The 23,269-nt window shown below is 49.2% G+C and overlaps 2 protein-coding genes across 3 annotated transcripts in view; one reads left to right on the forward strand and one right to left on the reverse strand.

The window, feature by feature from the left end:
* Positions 1 to 577: 577 nt before the first annotated feature.
* Positions 578 to 13,447, reverse strand: Mdh2 (malate dehydrogenase 2). Of its 2 annotated transcripts, XM_020186348.2 has the most exons (9): positions 13,261 to 13,447; positions 9,097 to 9,265; positions 8,211 to 8,294; positions 7,664 to 7,773; positions 5,967 to 6,092; positions 3,433 to 3,510; positions 2,650 to 2,749; positions 2,190 to 2,341; positions 578 to 890 (listed from the first exon to the last, which is right to left on the reverse strand). In XM_020186348.2, exons 1-9 carry the CDS (start codon positions 13,324 to 13,326, stop codon positions 759 to 761), a joined length of 1,017 nt encoding a protein of 338 aa, XP_020041937.2. In that variant the 5' UTR covers positions 13,327 to 13,447; the 3' UTR covers positions 578 to 758. The 2 variants fall into 2 exon arrangements, with proteins under 2 accessions (XP_020041937.2, XP_073931801.1); XM_074075700.1 differs by lacking the exon at positions 9,097 to 9,265 and having other exon boundaries at positions 13,261 to 13,400.
* A 49-nt stretch (positions 13,448 to 13,496) lies between these two features.
* The window catches only part of Styxl1 (serine/threonine/tyrosine interacting like 1), a 42,596-nt gene continuing 32,823 nt past the window's right edge, over positions 13,497 to 23,269 (forward strand). The window contains exon 1 of the mRNA XM_074075701.1: positions 13,497 to 13,691. The gene's annotated coding sequence lies outside the window, so the exon portion shown is untranslated. The remainder of the gene's footprint in view (positions 13,692 to 23,269) is intronic.

Genomic DNA, 23,269 nt, shown 5'->3' on the forward strand with positions numbered 1-23,269 from the left:
GGGCCACAGCTTCTGGAGAACAGGCTGTCCCCAACACTAAAGGGAACGAAATGGCCCCTTAATTCCCTAAACCTCAACCCAACCAAGTCCTTTCTTTAGGCCCTTAAGAAAATCTAAGGCTAGCTGGTGGTGTCCTCAGCTCTGAGGGAGCAGCTGGCATTCTGGTGCTTCTGTTCCCAACCCCCATTTCCTACAACTCTGGCCATCCGTCACCGAACAGCAGGGCTGACAGAAGAGGATGAGACTTGGAAGAGGACAGAGGCCAGCCAAGGCAGCTCAGTGAGATGATGCAGTCTGCTTAGCCTGACACTGGCTGCTGGGCTACCAAGGTGAGGGAAAAAGTACAGGCTAAGAACTGGCAGGTTGACCTACTTATGGGTGCGCACACAGAGCTCAGGAGCAGGGACCAACAGACTTTGAGCATTTTATCCTACTTCATAAGCAAACCTTAGACATTCTGGAAGCTACTGATGCCTCCCTTAACATTTAAGTACCATCTAGTTCTGATTGGCCATGAGAAGTGGTGAAAGACACTCTGGTCAGCTGATGGGGAAAAAGGACATGTATAGAGGGGACCTTGAAAAAGAAAATCAGAGTCTGCTTTTATTGTTGCACCAACAGACCAGCCACAATTTGAAGGGATGGTGGTGCTAATACGACTGATAACCATCACGGAAGCAACTGACAACACAGAGGTCTCTGAAATGGCTCTCCAGTGACAGCATGCCACAATGAGCAAAGGTGCCCACTGCAGAGCCTCACTTCATGCTCTTAACGAAGTCTTCTCCCTTCTTGATGGAGGCTTTCAGCTCAGGAATGGCGTCGGCGATCATCTTCTCCTCAAAAGGGCTGATTTTGCCGATGCCCAGGTTCTTCTCCAGGCCCTTTTTCTGGAGGACAGAGAGGAGGAGGGACACTAGAAAACACAGTCTCCAGCCAGGTGAGCTGGTTTACTTGGGAGGCTGAGGCACAAGGATCACTGGCGCTCACGAGTTCCAGGCCAGCCTGGGTTACATACATTGAGACCCTCTCTCAAGAAGGGTTTTAGGGCTGTGAGTATGGCTCAAGAGTGTCTGCCTAATGAGTGTGAGGCCCTAATTTAAAATCCCAGTACTAAAAACAAACAAACAAACAAACAAACAAAAAACATGACGTTTCTGTGAATGTGTTACAGAAAATCCAATTGGTACCTTCATGTGCTCTGCCTGAACCCCACATACCCTTGACAGGGTCAGCCAGGAGCTCAGGCTTCAGCCAGCCCATCCCATGTGGGATCCTGACTGCATTCACTGCATGCTGCAGTGTTTCCTCATCTACAGTGACATTTCCTCTACCTCCAGGAGGCTGTGGGTGCGCTCAGGACAACTGAGCACAGCACCTGGACCAGAAAGTTCTCAGAATTAGCAGCACAAGGTACTACTCTCCCTGACACAGTCTATTTTTGGATCTAGTCTCTTCCCCAAGTTGGCCAAGGACTGAGGAAATGCTTTTGGTTTTCTTTGGAGACAGGGTCTATGTTGCCCAGGATGGTTCTGAACCTGAGCTCCTTCTGCCGCTGCCTCCCTGCTGGAATTACAGGTGTTGGAGGTGCACATTTTAATATTCACTGACATCAAATGTAACCAAGAAAGTGAATTTCTGGGCACATGTGGGCAGCTGCTGAAGTCAGGCAGATGTTCGGTGCCTCACCCCACACGGGCCACCCAGGGCCTTTATTGCGAACACACTGATGTTTTGAGATCCTTAAAACACGACCCCAGACTGTCAGGAGACACCCATTGTCAGAAAAGCCAACAGGTGTCTGTCACAGTGTCACCTTCCCAAATGGAGCCCTCTTTGTGCAAGTGCCAAGGGCATTTCCCTGCAAAGCTGTCTCCTGCTCTCTGGCTGGCTTCAGCCCTGGTGCTCCTCCTTCGTGGCTCTCACTACACCCTGCACTGACCTGAGCCCTTAACTAAGCAGGGCACGGAGCCCCAAGGTCCTTTGTTCAAAGCTCTCCCTGCTGCCTTGTCAGAGCGTCTCCTCAATAAACACTCTTAGACCCACCATCAAATCCTCAGGGAACGGGACTGCACCGCCCAGCATGAGGCTTCTCCCAGCTGTGGTGAGCCTTCACCGCACAAAGGAAACTGAACTACAGAGCCAAGGGACAGGGAAGAGCAGCACCCTGCCGCCTGCAGGATACGTACCCCCAGCAGCAAGGGCGTGGAGAAGTAGGTGCAGTCTGTCTCCTGTGACTTAACGAAGGAGCACTCCACAACTCCTTCCTTCCCGTTCATAGCATCCACAAGAGAGAAGACGAAGCGGGCACCAGCATACGCCATGGACAGAGTGGCAGAGCCTAGGGGAGCAAGGGGGTCAGCCCAGCGGGCACCACATCCAGAACTCAGGGGTTCTGCATCTGCAGCTCATCACAGAGCATTTGGGTTGGTGTTCCTTCATTTGACCTGTTCCCAAATGTAATGGAAGTAGCTTTGCCAACCTCAAATATCCCCCCAACCCTACATGGCAAGCTGAGCTGCCTTCTCATTAAGTGATGGCAGGTATGACACGGAAAACCACCTTTGCCCAGGGACAAGCAGTCTTTCTCTGCCACTCCAACCTCCCAGGTCCTTGGGCACCAGCACCTCCCCCAGTCTGAAACTTCACCTGCACCAGCCTTAGCCTTCACCACCTCCGTGCCGGCCTCCTGGATCCTCCCAGTGAGTGTCGCCAATTGGTCTTGGGGAAAGTCCACCTTGGGAGTGCACTGGAAGCCAAGAAATGGGTCACATGAGCAGTTTTGGGCTCATCCAGGTGCAAAGTCCCCCATCCTGCCACTCCCCTTCCCCCTCCTCATAAATGGCTCCCACCTGTCACCGCGACACGGGAAGTTTCCTTTTTTTTGGTGGTACCGGGGTTTGAACTCAGGGCCTTGCACTTGCTAAGCAGATGCTCTAGCACTTGAACCACTCTTACCAGTCCTTTCTGCTTTAGTCATTTTTCAAACAAGAGTCTTGAGTTTATGCCCTGGCTGGCCTGGACCATGACCTTCCTATTTGTTTCCTGCTAGTTGTGATAGGATCTTGCTAATTTCTTGTCTGGGCTGATTTTGAGCTTTGATTCTCCTTATCTCTACCTCTTGAGCAGATGGCATCAGGTGTGTGCCACCTCATCCAGCTTCTACTCATTTTTAAACATGGTACCTCTGCCTGAGCTTATCTATGGAATTCAGTGATGTCTCCCACAGCAGTTTTCCTGTGTGCCTGAGCTGGCTGCTTTGATCCCCACAGCCCTACAGGCATGTCAGAAAAGCCCTAGCTAGCCAGGGTGGCTGCCATCACCAAGGAACCCTTCCAATGCAGTCTTTCCAGTCTGTTCCCAGTGCCTCAAAGCAGCCTTGTGAAGGTATTTGTGATTTTAAAGCCTCCTGCAATGTCACCCACACTGTACCTGGGAGATCAGGGGGATGATGGTTTTTCCAGCATGGCCACCGATGACAGGAACACTGACTCGAGCTGGATCCAAACCCTGCTCACCAAAGCGTGAAACTTAATTAATGGTCCACAAGTATAAAACATGTCATTTCCACCTAAAACACCAATGCTGGGAAAAACCGCAGCACTCAGAACAAAACAAAGAAGCCAGGGCGGTGGTGTGTCTAAGCCCAGCCTTGCTTAGCACTCTGGCCCAGCATGTGGTAGGAGGTCAGTGTAACTGGCGGTGGTGGGGGACAGCTTGTCAGGGAGGTCAGTAAGGCTCCTCCTTTACCAGCTGAGATAGCTAACGCCTTCCCATTGTCCACCATGGGCCCGGCATTCTCTCAGAATCAGACGCCGGCAGTGCTGTTCCCCAGAGCAAATGCCATTTCCATCCTCTATGGATGGAGAAGCCCACAAAGTGTCCCCACACAGTCACAGAGACACATCAAATTCCTTTTTCTTCATTTCAGAGAGAAAGCCAAACTTATTCCCAGAAACCTAAGGGTAAGAAGTCTGGCAACTCAACTGCGTTAGGGTGGAAGGAACAAAACAGAAATGGATGCGATCAAAACACCATGATTCCATCTCCCTGCAAAGCAGGGCTCTCTAGAGAGGCTGATGCACTTGTAAAACCAGAGGTATGATGCCATGAGAACCTGTGACCCAAGTATTTCTAATGATAAAACAAACAAACAAACAAAAACCCTGGTCAGGTGATGGAAGGGAAGTGAGCACCTACCAAAGTCACACCACCTTCCCCAGTGCAGCGGCTGCTGAAGAGACCAGCCAGATGTGGGGGACAAGCCTGGCCTTGGAAAGAGAGGCCCACCTCCAGGGGGCAGCCAAGATGCAGCAGGCAGACAAAGAACAAGAGATCACCTAGTGAGCAGGGCCTGTGCCAAGGCACTGCATGATCACCAGAAACAATCAGACAGTCTGGTTTGAATTGCCCTTGTAATACAAAGGATCAACAAAGTCTCAGTGCCCTGTGTTAAGACAGTGGCCCTAGGGTGGCTCTGAAGTAAAGGCAACTCTTAACCAGGCAGGAAGAAGTAGGAGTGGTCAGCAGGGAAGACTCTAAACTGGAAGGACTCAAAAACACAGTGCAGTAGGGCATAAGACAAAAATGGCAGGAGGTGCGTGAGTCAAGGCAAAAGCGGTAGCAGCAAAGGGGGCTCAAGACCACCAAGAGGGTCCAGGGAAGAACCAGGCGCTGGAAGCTTAAAGGCTCATCAGTCCTCATTCTTGACACAATTGCGGAATTTCCCAGAATGCCAAGTGAACCTGAGCGACAGGCAGTTCCCTCCACTGAAGCTTTTGGGTCACTAAGCTTCTCTGCAAAGGCCAAGATCCCCTGTCCCCAACCCAAACAGTCACACGATTCTAGCCTGAGACAGCTCTGCCTAACAGAAACTGTTGTTGAGAACTCAGGAGCCACCTGTGGCGATCGCACCTGCAATGCGGCTGGAGTGACAGAGGACAGTTTTAGTTAACTCAAACAGCCAAACGCAGCCAGTGGCCACTGTGCAGCAGTGTATGACCGGGCCCTGGGGGAAATGGCTGTCAGCTCTGGAGAGCTGCAGGTACCACAAAAGCCTATGAAGATGCTTGGATGCTGGTCTCTGAGCTTTCACTGTCCTATCCTTCCCTGTGGGTTCCACTACTCTCCAGACACCTGCACAGAACTGGCTGTTTGAATTAAGTCATCTCTTGCCCCTGCACTGCCTGGAGCTTCTGAGGCCTGGGGCCATGTCTGAATGATCTCCAAGAGCCCAACACCTAGAACAGGCCTCACTTGAGAGCTGGAGAGTGAGTCAAGTGTGGCTCTGCCTGGTAGTTCAGGATTAGGTCTGTCTAGTGCACAAGAGACAAGGGTTCATCCTGTGTGGGCACCTGCCACCACGTTTGTGCAGGGCAACATGCTCCCTGCTTCTGAGAGGTTCTCCTCAAAGTCAGAACAAAATGACACCTTTTGGGTCCAGAGGAAGTGGCTCCCTTAGATCTACCACCAAAATGATTCAAGAGCAGACTGTGAAAGGTACCAGGGACTCCAGACTAAATGCTGATGCCAGCCAAATCTACCTCAAGACAAGCTACCATAGGTGACCAAGAAAGGGAGTCAGAACCAGAGGCCTGCAATGACAGTTCTGGAACTTTCCTAAATCCTTCATGTTTGCTGATTTTATTACCTTTTGTCTAAAGACTAGCAGGTGAATCACGGCAGTGCTTGTTCCCAGGGACAATGCTAATGGGGGAACAGGGAAGCAAGGGAGTGCAATCCAAGTTTGGCCACTAAGGATCCCAGGGCGGAGGGAGCTGAGAAGACAGCAGCTGGCCAGAGACCTGCCGCATGGATTCCCCAAGAAAAGGCAGGACCCACTGAGGGCAAGCTATAAAAACATTCAATGCCCCAAGTCCAAGGGTCCTGTCATCTGTGCTGTAAATGGAAAGGGTCACTGAGTAAGTCTAGACAGGTAACGCTAACGACACTCATGAAATCCTCACCTTCAGCTCTGCTACAAAAGTGTTGGCTCTGACAATGTCCAGGGTGGTCACACCGAAGATCTTGTTGGGGTTGTAGACGCCATGCTTCTTGAACACTTCTGCTGTGATGGGGATGGTGGAGTTGACCTAGGAAACCCGAGACACAGGCATCACTTGAGCAGAGCTGAGCTGAGCAACATAAGGAAAAGGTCTTTTTGTTAGACTGCCAGCAGGTCTGAAGGCGCCGATCCAACCGTGCTGACAACTCTGCTTATAGGTAAGCCATCTGTAAGGCAGGCAGGACCACACCATGGAAGACTTCAGCGTAGACATGTGATGTGGAACAGGTTTTTAAATCACTTTATTTCTCTTATATAAAAAAACCCCTATGCTCTAGCCTGGGTCATCTGAGTGCAGACTGTGGCATAGGTTTTTATAAGGTAGTTGGTGAACTCCTTATAAGGACACTTGATAGAGACCATATCTTTCCAGAGGTCGGAGGTCAGGTAGCTACAGATCTTAGAGATGGCATCAAAGGTGGCTTTGGCTGGAGAAGTCAGGGGAAGGTTGGTGTCCTGACTTGAGATGAGCACCCCCCCACCAGAGGCTGTCTCACTACCTGGCTGACGTAGAGCAGGCATTGATAGTGGCCATCAGTAGAGCTTCTTGGGTACATGAGCTGGGACCATGCCAGTGCCTCTATGGGTGGGGATGAGGCCACCAGCACAGACCTGCCTGAGCCTGTCACCTTGCACAGGACAGTGTGGGGCTTGCCAATCCTGCTCCCCCTGTTGGCTGGAGCTTATTAAAAGCAGATGAGCTAGAGTCAAACCCCAGCTCTGTCCCATGTTGTGACCCTGGGCAAGTCACCTAAACTCCCTAGAACTCAGTTTTTCAACTATAAATTGGTGAAAATGACAAGTACTTCATGAGGTATTGTGAAGGCAAAATGACAACATAGTAAGTACTTAACACATAACCCAGTACATAGAGAAAGAAGAGAATAAAAGAGCAAGGCCTGTATTAGACACGTTATCTTCCAGCAAAAGAAATTGCCGCCATCCGCCAAGTAAGGTGAGCGAGTGGGGGATGGCAGGACCTGCTCTTCTGAGGCCAGGAGCACAAGCTCGGGGTGTGTATTAGGAGCTGTCCCTCAGTCCCTGTGGCTGCACTGTCCCACAGACCCTTATCACACCAGGACCCAGAGGCAGCCAGAAGGGAAGGATGCAGAGGACTGCTGTTAAGTACAACCTGAAGCTCTGCCAGGTCAGGCCCGGGGACCACCCGTCTCCCCCGGGTGTTCTGTGCAGGGCCGGGCACCAGAGATTACGTGTCTAATGGTGGAGAGATGGGGTGAGTAGAGACTCTGGAGGTACAAACCCTAAGTAGAACACAACAATCACAGGTGAAAAAAGGTCATTTTAGTTAAGTGTGTGGTGCCTGCCTGCAATCTCAGCACTTGGGAGGCTGGGGCAGGACCTCAAGTTCAAGGCCACCCTGGGTTCTTTGGTGGGACCATGTCTTCAAAAAAGAAAAATGAACTATTTTCCAGGTGGGGGAGCTAAGACACAGGAGGTGACCTGCTCAAATGCAGTGAGCTGGTGGAAGAAGTTTGGGCTAGAAGGAAATAAACGCCAGGACCTCTTAAGAGTATTCACTGTGTCCATCACACACGATCTACAGTGACACACTTGTCTGCTGGGCCCACTTGCACTCACCGGGTTGGAAATGATACAGATCATGGCTTCAGGGCAATGCTGGGCGCAGGCGGTGGTCAGGGTAGCCACAATTGTGGCGTTGGTGTTGAACAGGTCATCCCGTGTCATGCCTGCAATGACCCAGAAAAATGCTCCTTCACAAGGAACGTGGTCAGGGCACCAAATAGGTCCCAGGGCTGGTGTTAATACAGAAAATTCAACACAAGCAAGACAGGCCCAGTCAAGTAAATCTGTCTTGCAGGGAAAATGATGCGGCGTGGCAAGTGCCAGAGAGAGGTCTGTGGGAGGCTAGAGGAGGTGGAGGTGGCTGAGAAGGATCATCCCATGGTGGAGTGGGGTGAGGAAAGGACATTCCAGGTATGATGGGGGACCAGTGGGACATGGAGCAAGGGAGAGACATAGTGACACTTCTGGGCATTAAACACCAGGCCAGCAGATACAATGGGAACCTAGTGGAGGGAGAGATGGGGTGAAATCCGTGCTCAGCAGACAACTCCTTTCTCGGTTCACGTGTAAGGAGACCCAGGCAAAGCTTTCCAACACGCACCTGGCTTTCTGGGGACTCCAGCTGGAATCACCACAACGTCACATCCCTTCAGGCAGTCTGGAAGCTGTTCAGGTCCCAGGTAGCCTAGAATAAGCACCCCACAGAGCCATGTCACCCTTTCTGACCCACAGAAGGCCTCTGGAGGACAAAATCTGGGCAGGACTGCCCAGATCGGGAGGGAGGAGCCCTCCCGATTTCCACAAAGCCAAACCTAGCCATTCACCAGCCTGGACAACAATGTGGCCTTTCACAGTACAAGCTTTGACACGCTTATACCCACAGACTCCACTTTCCGCTAAGAAACACGATGCAAAGACATATTTACCTTGACTTACAACAGCCCAATGCCAAGAGTGTGGGCACAGTAACTAAATGACAAATTACAGAACAGTCTTAAAAATGACATCACCAAGAATTTGGTGATATGAAATACTGTTGCTATTTGATCATGAAGGTCAAATAAGCATGCTGTGTTACGTGGACTTGCAGATGAGTTGCCTATGTTCTAGGCATTGCCTTCTGAGGAAGGGCAGATCTCCCCCAGGTGGCCATGGTTTGGGGACACTGGCCACGGGAGGGACAGAACCACAGTGTGCTAGGCAGCTGCACCTCTTATTATCCTGACACTTATCTTTCTTCCTTGTGCTACTGTTCAAATTAGACAAAGGGAAAGATCAACATTGGGCCACCTTGTCTTTCTAAGACACTGCTGCTTAAATATTTGCAGACCCAAGTTCAAAACAGTATAGTTTTCTGTAAAATTTACTTCTAAAATGAACACGACTACCCCTCTGAGGCTCTGAAGATCTAGCGTCATCTAAGATGCAGAACTCAGATCCTGTTCTGCTGGGCAGACAGCAGTCTTCAGGGTGGGCATACCCAGTACCTTTCACTTTCGCTCTGGTCTCGATGTGGCTCAGGTCTGCAGCAACCCCAGGTGTGTGGGCGATATCGTAGAGGGTCAAGCGGCTCACTAAGGGGCTGTTCTTTAGAAGGAGTGAAAGGGGCTGTCCGATTCCTCCTGAAGCCCCAAGCACGGCTACTTTAGCACTGTTCTAAAAAGAGGCACAGAGAAAACTCTCAGGACAGAAATGACCTATGTGGCATCCCACAAAACATGGCCGTGGGCTTAAGAAGTGTCAAAGCAAGATACTGTCACACTGCCACCAGCTTTACTATGCTGGAGTTCTGGACCTTCATTCCAAAGGTCTGCTTTCAGTGGGGAGAACTTAGGTGGAGTGAGGTTGTGATATTCGGGTCAAACTCCAAACACCCTCCTGGAACATAAAATAGCAGCTTTGTCCAGCTGGGCAGCTGGACTGATAACAGCAGCCCTCCCTTCAATCTGCAGCTTTAAAACTGAAAACCAACATTTACACAGCTTCTAGCAATAGACCTGCCATTGCACGTGGGGTGCAGGAATGAAGACCCTTGCTGGCTCTGTGGGGACAAGTTAACCAGATATGTTATGACGGAGGGGGAAAGAGCTAGAAGTATAGTCATCTCTCTGTGTCTGTGAGGAACTGGTACCAGGACACCAAATTCGCCAGGACTGTTTATCTAACTCACATAACCCTCCCACATATCATGTCTACATTACCTGTAATATCTAATTCAATGCAAATGCTATGCAAATAGCTATCAGTACTGTTCAGGGAATGACAAGAAAATGCTGGTATGTGTTCAGTGAAGTAGTATTTTTCCTTTTTGAGTATTTTCGATTTGAGATTGGCTGGATCTGCAGAGACTATATGTTTTACAGTAACTGATACTGTTTAATAACAGGCTTGTTATCAAACCAAGACCAAAACTGAACCGAAACAACTTACCCAGCCTATTTCTGCTTGGGAAGTCAACTCCCTAAGCATATCCTACAACCATGATTTGAACTCAAACAGGTTTTGTCTGTTGTTTTGTTTTTCAATGATGTTTTAAAGGTTGATCCTTGACCTAATGAAACTAGTCCCAACCAACATAGAACCAGAGGTCTGGAAATCTCACTTTGGGATCTTCCTCTATCACAATCGCATCTTGCTTCCCACATCCCAACTCTGCAGTTCTGAGGGAGGTTGGCCTCAAACTCCTGGGTTCAAGCTTCCAGAGTAGCTGGGACTACAGGTGTTGAACACCTTACGTGGGTCCCAACTCTGTGGTTTGTTCAGTACTTCACTGGCCCCACTGTCTATTTACCCTGCTTATTCCTCCCTATTCTCAAGTGGCACTTGTGTTCTGCCAATCAAACTTCTAGAACCAACCTTCAGAGCCACCATATCTCCAGATCGTCCCTCCTAACAACCAAACCTTCACCATTTCACTGCCTTGCTCAAAGATCCTTAGAAGCACTTCTCATGGCTTGCTTACTCAGTCTGGCTTCTGAGGCTGATGGACAGTGGCCCAAGCCATTGCAAGGGGGATAAAGGATGAAAAGATCAATATTTGTGAGGTTTTTTTTGCCAGACACAGTGGCTCAAGCCTAAATCCTAGCTACCTGGGAGGCAAAGACAGCAGTTCCAGGCCAGCTGGGCAAAAAGTTTGCCAGCCCCCTTCTCAACTAATGGCTGGGCGTGGTGGAGCACATCTGTCATTACAGCTACAAGGGGAAGCACAAATGGGATTGAAGTCCAGGCATAAAGTGAGACCCTATCTCAAAAATCACCAAAAAAGGGGCTGGCAGAGCGGCTCAAGTGGTAAAGCACCTAACAAATAAGAAACATAGGTTGGGGGGTATGGTGGTACACATCTGTAATCTCAGCTATTTGGGAGGCAGAAGCAGGAGGATTGCAGCTTCATACATTTTTTTCTTGGGAACAGAGGATCCAAAGACCACCTTTCTGACTTATTTAACTGTCTTCTCAATATCTCCACTTGGATGACCACCTACATTTTAGTTTTTTTTTTTCAAGTGGCATTTTAAAGTCTAAACTGAGTTGCTTAAGCAGTAGAGCGCCTGCCTAGCAAACATGATGCCCCAAGTTCAAACCCCAGTACCACCAACAAACAAGCAAACAACCCTACATAAGCTGCTGGCTCTTCCCCTGCCCAAATCTGCTGTCTTCCAGAAGTGCTGCCCATCTCAGCAAATACCAACTCTAAGGTCTCAAACCTTGCCGTCAGCCATGACTTCTCTTCTCTTACCCCTCATCTGATCATTATCAGCAACTCCTGCTGGCTCTCCAGGCAAAAATACCCAGAATCCAATACTTTTTATCACCTCCACAGCTGTCACTCAGATCGCCACAACAGACCCCACCTATCTTTCTTCCTGACCTAAGACCATTTTGTTAAAATGGGAGTAAGGCCAAGTCATTATACTCAAGTCCCAATTTCTTTCTTTCTTTTTTTCCTTTTTAACAGGGTCTGTGTTGCTTTGGCTGGCCTCAAACTCACAATATTCCTGCCTCAGTGTACCGAGTGCTAGGATTACAGGTGTGTACCACCATGTCAGACTGGCTGCTCCATTTCTGGGAAAATGCCCAAGGTTTACCAAGTCCTGCTTCATTCCCTCCACCACCCTCTCTTCATATTCTCAAACACTCCAGGTATGCCTGCCCCACTCCCACTCTCTGCCTGAAATACTTTTTTTTTTTTTTTGTCTTTTTTGGTGCTGGGGATAGAACCCAGGACCTTGTACATGCTAGACAAGCACCACTGAGCTACACCCTAGCCCCTGAAATTCTCTTTCTCTATGACGTAAGCTCTGCTTTCTTCTAGACTGTAATGTCACATTCCCTGACGGATGTTAAATTGAAACTCTCTTCCCCCTACTTCTGTGCTCCTCGCTAAGATACTTTATAATGGAGAAAAGAGACAATAAAATATAGTTTGTGTTTGTATTTTAAGGGCCTAGGTGCAATGCCACCAGAATTCAACCACTTGAGACTGGGCTTGCAGCTCATGCTTGCAGCCCTCAGCATTGCAAAAGAAAAGTGACAACACCTCCTCACCCCCCAATCTTACCTTTGCTCATCTGCCCTACCATTATTCCTCATCACCTCCACCTGTCTTAAGTTAACTGGCTTCTGGTCCAGTGCTGCTTCTCACTCACCGTGGCATTCCTTGCTGCAGACAGCACAGTTGAGGGCAAGCAAAGATACTCAATATACTTACTCATATCTTATTTTTCAACTGATCAGACTGTACAGGAAACTGAAGGTCATAAGCTAAATTGATTAGCAATGTGGAGTCTCCTTTAATAATCACTTCCCATTTGGACATGGTACTTAAGAGGCAATGAAAGCACCTAGTGAGTTCTCAAACCTAGGTCATTAGAGTCACTGGGGACATGTAATAAGACTACAGAGGCCCTGTCCTAGCCTCCTGTAATGAACCTGGGCTGTTCTTTATTGGTCTCAGGTGGTTCTGACACCCAAAGTTTGAAAACTAGAAGATGGCTAAAAATAGCTTAGGCTTAAGTGCTCTTAGGCCAAGTCATGCACTGTCAAAACGTCCGGGGTCAGGCCCAATCCACTCAAGGCAGGGAGGATCCTCAGAAAGGTTCTTAAAAAGAGGACAAAGGATCGTGAGGCTCTTAGAGGGAAGGCCACACTGGCAGTCAGTGGTCAGAAGCGCTGGCCAAAGTACCTTAACCTTGGCCCAGCTGTACTGCTTGGAAGCCTCAGCCTGCCTGTACTAACGAAGTTAGTATTACACATTTCTCCTACTCACGCACAGCTCTCACGGATGCTGCAAGGAAAGCAGGGCTGTCAAAGCAATAAAGTTGCATAAACATGTAAGTAACTTCCGGACCGAAGGACTTGGCTCCTCATCCTGGAGGGACGAGAGCAGACCCTCTGGACCACGAGCTGGGTGGGGCGGGGAGACGGGACTCGGTAAAGCGCTCCCTCCCTGAAGCGAGGCCACCTCGCTCCTCTCCCTGGCTTTCCCTGCACTTCTTGCATGGCGTTAGAGCTGCCAAAGTGCGCCATAACCTCCAGCCAGAGCCAGCCGGCCCTGCTGTCCAGGCTGGCCATGGGGGACGCGGTCAAGTTCGGGACGCACATGGCCCGGGCCGGGGGATTCTCGCCTGCAGGATGCCCTTAGTCGGGCCTACCTGGGTCGAGGTGCTGAAACTACGGCGGAGAGCGGCGCCAGCAGGCCGGGCGAAGGCGAAGAACATGGCTGGGGCGGGCGGGGCGCGGACCTGCAGGAGAAGAAGCTGGCAATGCACAAGTGACTCCAACGACCTCCACACTGCGCAGTGCAGCCCGGCTCCTCTTCGCCTGGTCTCGCGAGAGCGACCCGCCTTCCGGTCACGCCCACCTCTCTGATCTCGCGATAGGATGGTCACTTCCGGGCTCTGGGGTAGTAAGGTGCTGAGAGTCTGCTGGTAACCCGGCGCCTGTCTGGCTGGCTCCAGTCTTTCGTCCGGGTTGGTGCTGGCGGGTGGGGAAGCCGCGGTCTGAGTGGGAGGAAGAATCTGCGCCCCAAAGGCGGAAAGAACTGGCTTTAGGCTGAAAGCTCCTTACGGTAGCCATTTTCCAGGTGGGGCTCTAGACAGAGGTCCTTACAGGGAGCCTCGCTGAGGTCGCGCAGTAGGTCAGGCGCAGTGGATCCCAGACCCAAGCCCACGTCCTCAACCAACCGCGGGAGGGGGTCTGAACTTCAGAAAGGATGGGAAAGTGGGGGAGGGGAAGCTGAGTCCTGGGGCGGGGCGTCATCAGTTGCGAGCGTGCACCCGCCAGTGCCATTGTCCTTTAAGTTGCACAGACCCTTACGTTACAATTTACAAAGCTTTTCAGACACCCTACCGCTAATAGCAAGTACAAGACTTAAGTCTTACTAGCATGCACGATTACAACAGTCTAGTGTTACGGAGGAGGACATGGGTTTGAAGACCTTGACTCGCCGCCCGACCGTCCAGCCCTGCCCGCTCCGCCAAGTAGTGCTGTGAACACGGTCCCACTTTTCTGACTTACAGGGAAGGCGCGTGGCAGAACTTACGTAGATTTGCTCAAGAGTCAGCTCAAAGTAGAGCTAGGGTTCCTAGCCCTTTATTTAAAATTTTCGAGGTTTCTTTGTTTTGTTTTTTGGTGGTACTGGGATTTGAACTCAGGGCCTCATACTTGGTGGGCAGGCGTTCTACCCCTTGAGCCACTCCACCAGCCCTGTCATTTAAAGTTCTTAATTATAAGGTTCACCTCCTCCCCACTATATTTTGGGCATATAGAGATTTCTCAGATACCGTCCTTTCCCTTAAAAGTTCAGAGTTAGCCAGAGGTTGGTGGTGCACACAGGAGACGGAGGTAGGAGGAGGGATCACGTTTGGAGACCCTATCTGAAAAACTAATACTAAAAAGACTGGGGGCGTAGCTCAAGTGTACAGCTGTGGCCCTGAGTTTAATCCCCAGTGTGGAGTTCAGAGTTTAGGGTGTGGTGGCCTGTGGTCTCACCGGGGTAGGATGATCATGAGTTCAAGGCCAGCCTGGCCAGCAAGACCTTGTCTCAAGAAAAGGACTGGCAGAGTGACTCAAGTGATGGAGCACCTGTTTAGCAAGTGGGAAGCACTGAGTTCAACCCTCAGTACCACCAAAAATAAATAAATAAATACTGCAGGAGATGAAAAAATAAAAAAGTGGGGGCAGATAAATGTGCTATAGGTTGCTGCCTAGATGGAGAAATGGAAAGCCCAGATGGACCAATGACAGTCTGCCTGGGGACAGTGGTGGGGGAAGCAGGAGTGGAACGAGCACATGTGCTAAAGAACAGAGCATCACAAGGGAGTTCATGATGGCTGTCTTACTCTTTCTTCCTTCTCCTCCACTAATTTGATGAGCCACTAAGATGTATTGTTGCAGTTTTGGAGTTGGGTGTTCTGTGAAAGAGATCCACATATGTTCTGCATTCAAGGAGCTCACAGTCTCGTGGGAGGGACAGGTAAATCTCAGGCATCCGTAGGGGGTGGCAGTTGGAGAACTGATGGTGTGCTGTGGGGACACAGGAGGTGGAAGAAGTGTGAGGGACCCTTTGGAAGATGAGCCATCTAAGCTGAGAAGAGTGGGTGGTACTCAGTGGGAACATTGAACCCAGAGGAAGGAGAGAGCCTTTGCCAGGAAATTGGAGCTCTCAAAGTAGAGCTGAAGGAGCTGGACCTTTAACGGTGGGAAGTGTGCAGACCAGAGGATGGAAGGGTCCTGGGGGAAAGCTGGAGGTAGGAAAGCATTGGCCTATATTCAGGGAACATTAGGACAAACAGTGTCCTGAATCTTAGCACTAATTGTGTTCTCTGGTAATTTAACTTTTTATCTTCCACTACAACAAGATTACCTTGGGGTCAGAGCTATGTCTTTTGCTGTCTTTATTGACCTACTTGTGACTGGTCTAAGAGGGGCCTTAGTGATTGGGAGAGTTGAGTGCTTTTAGATAAGGTTGGAAAACTCAGGTTTGAATGTTAGCTGAGAAGCTTGTATTATATTCCTTGGGAAAAAAGCGTCTAGCAAAGGCTTTTATGAGGCCATCAGATTGTGTTCAGGGAAATTAGACTGACTTCACATGTTAAGGATTAAACAGGGCAGGGACGTTGTTTAGGAGAGATTGTACAGTGAGAAGGTGAAGATCTGAGTGATGGTGGTGGCCATAGAAATGGACAAGGTGGGCCATTCTGGGGCAGGTCTCAGGGTAGAATGGATAAGAGTTTGCGCTTATCTGGGTTTGAAGAGTGAATGAAAGGGACATGGAGAATTGGTCTGGGAGAAGTATATGTACACAGAACAGAAAATCGAGTTATGTGGAAGGAGATCTGGCTGGAGCTCCATTTTAAATGGGCTGAGCTGGGAGGGGTGGTGAGTTGTCCAGAGAGAAATACCAGTGGGCAGATGGGAGAGTTACTGCATGAAGAAATGTGGGATTGAAACTCAAGAGACCCTACAGAAGGGAGAGTTCAGGCCATGAGAGAGAGCCTGGAATCATAGGTGCTCAGGCTCGTTGCCACACCTGCATTCAGTTCCCTTGGTGTCCCTCTCGTCATCAGCAACTCCGCAGAGGAGCTCACTAGCTCGCGGCTCCTCTACCTGGGCCATCCAAACAACTTGATGTCGAAAAAGCTTCACATTCATCTGCTACCTGCCTCATTGTAAAACTCAGTTATTCACTCCCTTAACAGCTGCTGTATCAAAGGTAGGCTTTGTGCTTCGCATGTGTAACTCACTGAATGATTAGGCCATGGGCAATCATGAGGCAGAATGCAGCCATCAAGTAGCATTGCATCTTTGTTCCCACTTTGTTGTTTTCAGAGATTGAACTCTCCAGGGTCCACGCTTACTAGGCAAACTTAAGCCACTTAAGCCATACCCCTAGCCCTTTTGCTTTCAGTTTTTCAGATAAGATCCCATGCTTTTGCCTAGGCCAGCCTTGGACCACATCCTCCTACCTCCACCTCCTGAGTAGTCGAGATTACAGGTGTGCACCACCATGCCTGGCCACCCCCACTCTACATGAACCATAAAACATTATTCTAGAAAGTTCCCTCAGGGTCCTTTCCAGCATGCTTTCAAGACAGCTATTTCTTGATTTGTATTACCAGAGATTTGTTTTGTCTGTTCTTCATTGTATATAAAAATACAGAAATACATGGACATCTTCCTCACCCTGTCCCACACATCCACATGTACTGATGGTCTTGTACCTTACAGTGGGCTAAAATACAGTCCTGGGCTAAAAATTTGGATTAGTTACATGTACATATGCTAACTTTCCTTCTTTTCAACCCCTGAAAAGTCTACCTCAAGTGCAGTCATTTAGATCCCTAGAACTAAAGTGGGCAGTTAGAAAGATGGTCATTGTGTCAGGTATGGTGCTTCACACCTGTAATCCCAGCACTGGGGAGGCTGAGGCAGGACAATCGTGAGTTCCAGGTCAGCCTGGGCTACTTAGTGAGATCCTATCTCAAAATAACAAGGACTGGGGATGTAGCTCAGTGGTAGAACACTTGCTTAGTATGCACAAGGCCCTGGGTTCCAACCCCAAACTGCAAAACAAACAAAAAAGATAGTGCACCTACCTAGCAAGCATGTAGGCCCTGAATTCAAACCCCAGTACCACCAAAACAAAAAACCCTTATTCTGCCTTGCACAGGAGTTTGATTTTTTTTCTCTAGGCTCTAGGATATTGGAAATTGTGGACGTATATTTTTAAATAGAATCATATTGTTTTATGGAGCTGGAAACTGAACCCAGAGCCTTATGTTTACAAGTTCTCTACCAATTTAGCCATCCGCCTAGCCATTTCATTCTTTTTGGAGGTGTAGGATTTGAACTCAAGGCTTCTCACTTGGTACCTATGCCTCCAGTATTTTGTTTTTGAGATAAGGTCTTGCTACCTTTGCCTGGGCTGGCCTCAAATTGTCAGTCCTCCTTTCTCTGCTTCCTGAGTAGCTGTGATTACAGGCATATACCACCACGCCCACCCTGACTCAGAAGTATTTAGATAAATTGATTTAATTTTTCACTTGTGACTCAGGGAGACAGGGTTTGGCTCTCCAAGATCGATTCCAGCAGAGCAAGTAGGTGGTGGTGGACTGGCGACAGCAGAGGCAGCAAGAAGCTGCCAGCAAGGAGCTCCCAAGAGCTGACAGTTGCCAGTGGTGGTGGATCTGGGTCTAAAACCAGGATGTGAGAACAGAGCCAAGTTCAAAGACTGGGCAGGGCCAAGGACCTGTATCCAAGAAGTAAAAGGTAGGGCTGGGCGTGGTAGCCTGCCAGCCCAGCACTCAAGGCCAGCCAGGGCTACATAGCAAATTCCAGGCCACCTTGGATACATAGTGAGACCCTGCCTTAAAAAAAAGTGGCTCAAGTGGTAAGTGCCTGCTTTCCAAGTGGGAGGCCCTGAGTTCAAACCCCAGTAACACCAAAAAAAAATAATAAAGTGTACTTCCACTGGCCTTTAGAACATTAAAAAAAAAGGGGGGGGGGTGGAGGGTGAGGGAGTGGAAGATGGAGCCTAAAACCAATGGAGAAGCAGGCTCCAGACTGTTGGAAGAGGTGCATCCAGATGTGGTCCTTGGGAGGCACTGGGGACTTCACCAGCCCCTACCTCCATCCTTCATGAGCTGCCTCAAAGGGAGGTGTATTGCCTCCACAGGACCACCAGGACACCTCTCAGGTATAGTGGGCCTAGGTTTGGGGATGTGGAAGTAAAAGCAGGATGTAAGAGAAGGAGCAGGGATGTAGGCAGCTGACCTTTGGTCTCTACTCTGCACCTGTTCCTTCCATAACAGGCAGTGCCTAAGACCCCAGGCCTCATCTCCCTCTCATTCCTTCTCTCCTTATCTCCTTATGTAGCCCATGCTGGCCTGGAACTCATATCCTGCCTTAACCTCCCAAATGCTGGGATTATAGGCATGAGCCACCATGCCCAGCTTCTCTCTTTTTTCATGTATGCCAGTGGGACCTGATGTACCTCTGAACTGAGAGATAGGTTTGAGGACCACTTTAGCCTCTGCTGCTCTAAGGGTGCTATGGCCTGGGATATGCTATCCAGCCATTGTTGTGATGGTTCAGGCCACATGGAAGGTGTCATACTTCCACAGTCTCTCAAGATCTTGACCCTAGGAGCACTACAGGATCTCTGACTTATAGACTTGACCAACTCCTGCTCTGGTCTCTGGCCTGGGATTCTGCAAATGGTGTTCTCTGCCTGTTGGACCTGTAGTTCTCAGAAGGCCCTAGATACAGCTGAAGAGAGAGGAGAGGGCAGGATAAAGGAACTTCTCTCTCCTCGGCTCCTGTTATATGTCAGACCCAGAGCATTCCTACAGCCTTTCCGGCAGTTTATAGGTGAGGCTACTGATGCAACCACCATGGTTAAGCCTGGACCATCTTGGCACAGTCTGAGTTTCCCACAGAGATCAGGGCACTAGTGGCATTGGCTGTGAACTTGACTCTTCTGCCAGTCCCTGTTCTTCCAAAGTGAAGCTTTGTGGTCTGGCTTTTCCAGGAGCATCAAGTGATGCCGTCTACCTGAGGTAAATGCCTATCAGTTGTGTCCACAGGACTGTCTGGGGACTTGATGGCTTGGCAGTTGAGCACTGGCCCAAGCACTCTATGTCCTGGAACTTTTATGAGAAGCTGTGGTCAGGCCCAACCTCTGACAGCCAGAATGGCAGACCCAGAGAGGCAGGGAGAAAAGATGCATCTGGTTGGCTCCTCTGTGAGTCTCTCCAGTAACCCCTAATGAAACATGCCTTCCCAATTGGCTGTTTTTTCCCAAATACAGCCATGTGCTCTTGCTAGAGGTGAGCTTGTTGCCCAGTGCCTCTGGACTGGCTGAACAAGGGCCACACATAAGTCCTTGGTTTGAAAGTCAGGCAAGGGTCACAGTGTAAGATGAAGAACCTTCTCACTGGAGTGTGTCCAGTGTGCAGGGACAAGGCCCAGTGTGCAGGGACTAGCACCCTATAGTTCTCTGACAGTGGGAGGCTTTGCATGTGTGGCTTTCCTACAGGGGTCAGTTCGTGGGAAGATCCATCTCTTTCTCACTCCTATCAAGCTGGGTCCCCCAAAGTTGTTCCCGCTGACTGTCCTCCCTTAAGAACAATTGCACTCGGTGCCCTGAAAGTCTCCTGAGGACAACTACACTGTGGAGGAAGAGGCCAGCACAAAGGGGACGTCTTAAACTTGTTAGTTTGACTCCATTGTTTTGGATGGGTCACCAGAAAAATGAGACTTAAGTAGAAAATGTCAGTGAAACTCACAGCAGCAAACATCTCAGCAAATTTGATACCATAAAATTTGAGTAAGGAACCAAATCGTGATCTTGAGAAAAATAAGATTGGTTCATTGATATTGAAAGTGGGGAAGAAATGGAACTGGGGAATTGTGAAATATGAATCATGAATGAAGGCATTAAATTGACTAAATCAAATCCACTAAGAAAAAATGTTTTTGTCAAAAAGTCCCGTGTATTTAATGTGCAAAGTAAAGGCATGATATCAGAATACCAAGACTCAAATGGTGGATGCCAAGAATATCTAAGCTTTTTAAAAAAATTTTAATTTTTTTCAGTGCTGGGTATCAAACCACATTTCTTGCGCTTGCTAGAAAAGCGCTCTGCCACTGAGCCACATCCCCAGCCCTTGTGTTTTTGAGTTAGGGTTTTCTCATGTGCCCTCAAAACTCGAGATGCTCCTACCTCAGCTTCCTGAGTGCTGGGATTATAGATGGCCACCACCATGCTTGTCATCTTGACTCTTTAGTTTGAGGAGCGCCGAAAGGGATGGTTACAGGTGCTCAATTCTCTACCCACCGAGGCTGGCAGTGCCCCAGTCTCAGTGAATCCTTTCCCAGAATCATGCCTTTAGGTTTGGGGACTGATTCCATCTGTTCAGCTTTGCCTGCCCGTAAAGGACAGTTGTTGCTTGACCAGGGCAGCCCCACTCAGAAAAGGTGAGGAATGTGAAAGAAGAGATCCCAAGGGCTAAGTTTTTACCTGGATCCTCAGATAATTCCTTTCTACTCAGAAGGTGGAGGTTGCCAGCGGGAGACAAGAAGGGGGAGCTGAGGATGGACACAGAGCCATAGACAAGATGAGTTAGGTGCTAACTTCTTAGGTTGACTTAATGAGGTTTTGGGACTAGACACAAAGCCCATCCTCTCCCTCCTATATTCACCACCCCCGACATGGCCTGGGGTGTGACTGGGTGTGGAAGTGAGGTGTCCTACTGAGGAATCCACATGTGGGTGATACCATCCCATTGGTGAACTAACTAGGTATTCATTCCATGTGTGATTATTGAACCCTGCTTCACAGCAGTAAATGCTGAGTCCTGGGTGAGGAGACAGAGGACAAAGCAAGCAGGTCTCTGCCTGTTCATGGGAGGAGGCCAACAAATAATCAAATAAGCACTGAAATTACAGATGTGGACAAGTGAGGTGAAGACAAGGACACTCGTAGATTGAAAAGACAGGCCTGACCACCATGTGAGGACTACAGTGTAGGGAAAAGACAGGAAACAAGAAGTCCCTCTGGACAGTATAGCGTCATCAGGACCAAGATGGAGTGTCTTGGACTAGAGCGGTAGTTCTGGAGATGGACAGAAGCTGGTGGGTTTGGAATCCAGTGAGGAGGTGGAGCTGATAGGATGGGTGGGAGGGGGGAAGGGAATAGAAGCTTTTAGTTAGGCTGCAGGATTGTGTAGATAACCGTGCTAATAGGTGATCAGGTGTGGTCGTGTGTGTGTGTGTGTGTGTGTGTGTGTAAAGTTTTGCCTTGCTGGGCATGATGGTACCTGCCTATAATCCCAGCTCTTGGGAGGCTGAGGCAGGAGGATTGTGAGTTCAAGGACAGCCTGGACTACATAGAATGGCCCTGTCTCTAGCTGGCAGAGGGGCTCAAGTGGTAGAGCACCTGCCTAGTGAGCGCAAGGCTCTGAGTTCAAACCCCGGTACCACCACCAAAAAAAAAGAAAAGAAAAAATGTTAAAAGGCCCTGTCTCAAAAGAATTAAAAAACAAAAGAGTTTTGGCCATGTTATATTTGAGATGCGCCCCCAGGCATCCAAGTAGAGTCTGGAGCAGAAAGGTCACGGCCAGGTAAATGGAATTCAAGACACCCTGGACCACTAGACTCTACATTTTACAGTGGTGCTTCTCAACTACAGGCAATACTGCTCCCTTCTGGGATATTTTTCCTTATTACAGCTACAAGAGGCTGGTACTGGCACCTACTGGGCACATCTTCCCATGCAGAGGTGGCCCACCAGCTGAGGAACGTCCTGAGGGAGGTGAGAAGCGAGAACCTGAGTGTCCTGAGAGAAGGAAGAATGCTCAGCTGTGTGCCATGCTGAGAAAGACGTCTGAGTCATTGCAGCACAGAGTGTCTTGATGAGCTAGGACAGAAGGACACTTGGTGATCTTGATCAGATCAGCTTCTGTGGCTTGGTAGGGTTAGAAGCTCCAGGGAGAGGCTGTGCTAAGTTAGACAATGCTTCCTAAGCATTTCTTCTTTGCTCACAAGCCCTTCTGTGAGTAAAACCATTCATCCACACCTAGCAGGCAGGTATTATGCCTTGTTTTACAGCAGAGGCAATACTACTACTGCTCCTGTCTCACAGAGGTGGAAACTGAGGCACAGAGAGGCTAATTCCTGCCAGGCAGCTGACAGGCAGTGGCAGATGCCAAGTTCAGACCTAAGAGAGCTTGGCATTACTGGAGGTGAGGAAGTAGAGGCAACAAAGAGACATCACAGACTTGCTGGAAAGAACAGATGAGGTCTGTGTGCAGATGGGAAGGACCCATGGAGAGGCTGAAATTGATCTTGGGGGAAGTGGGACCTAGAATCCTTTCCCAGCAGCATTGTTCTGGTTACTCTGAAGCGGAACCTGTTTTGAGCATGGTTACCCCAAAACTCAACATCTCCCCAATCTGCTAGCCTCCATAACCCATGCTCTGCTCCCCTTTTAGCCCCTCTTCTAGAAGGCATTTTCCCTGTATGGATCTGCCATGTAGGTCAAACCCTTCCAGAAACAGTTGTGCCTAGAAGTCAGGGTTCGAAGAGTAGCCTGTCCCCAGGAGCTAGCACCAGCTCTGTGCACATCGGTGATTCCTCATTGACGTCAACTGTCTTAACATAGCTTACATGGGATTCTTAACATAGCTTACATGGCTCCTCAGTGTCACAGACCCCTCCCCTCAAGTCAAGCTCCTTTTAGCTCTCAGGTGCTGAGCACGCTCCTCCTAATGGAATGTTTTCTTCTTCACCCTCTTTCTCTCCCTCCTCCATCTTGCCCAGCTTCTTGTCTCAGTTTTGAAGTCCTATCCTTCAAGTCTGGTTCCCACGTGGATAAGACCCTCTTATCGGCCACTGCTATGTTAGGTGGGCTGCCTCTTTTCCACTTTTACGGTGCACTTCCTACTTGCTTTATTTTACAGTTCAATGTCCCCATCCATGCTAGACCATGACCTCCATAAAATAAGGGTAGGTCTCGCTTATCTTGGTTATTTCCAGTGCTTGGCATATGATGGGTGCTTAAGTAATTTTTGATAAATAAACAAATGAATTGATGACTCTTTTATAGCCTACCTGGTCGTATTATGGCTCCACATGTTGGATTCAATATTTTATCCTCTG

The sequence above is a fragment of the Castor canadensis genome, chromosome 6 (assembly GCF_047511655.1).
Source record: "Castor canadensis chromosome 6, mCasCan1.hap1v2, whole genome shotgun sequence".
In the NCBI taxonomy this organism is placed as follows: Eukaryota; Metazoa; Chordata; class Mammalia; order Rodentia; family Castoridae; genus Castor; species Castor canadensis.

Excerpts from the sequence above, each read along its gene's own strand:
- Mdh2 (XM_020186348.2), bottom strand. The coding sequence starts at position 13,326 with ATGTTCTTCGCCTTCGCCCGGCCTGCTGGCGCCGCTCTCCGCCGTAGT. Across the intron at positions 7,774-8,210 it reads TGGAGTCCCCAGAAAGCCAG|GCATGACACGGGATGACCTG; the intron begins GTGCGTGTTGGA and ends GGGTCATTGCAG. Across the intron at positions 6,093-7,663 it reads TCTGTATCATTTCCAACCCG|GTCAACTCCACCATCCCCAT; the intron begins GTGAGTGCAAGT and ends CGGGTTTCCTAG.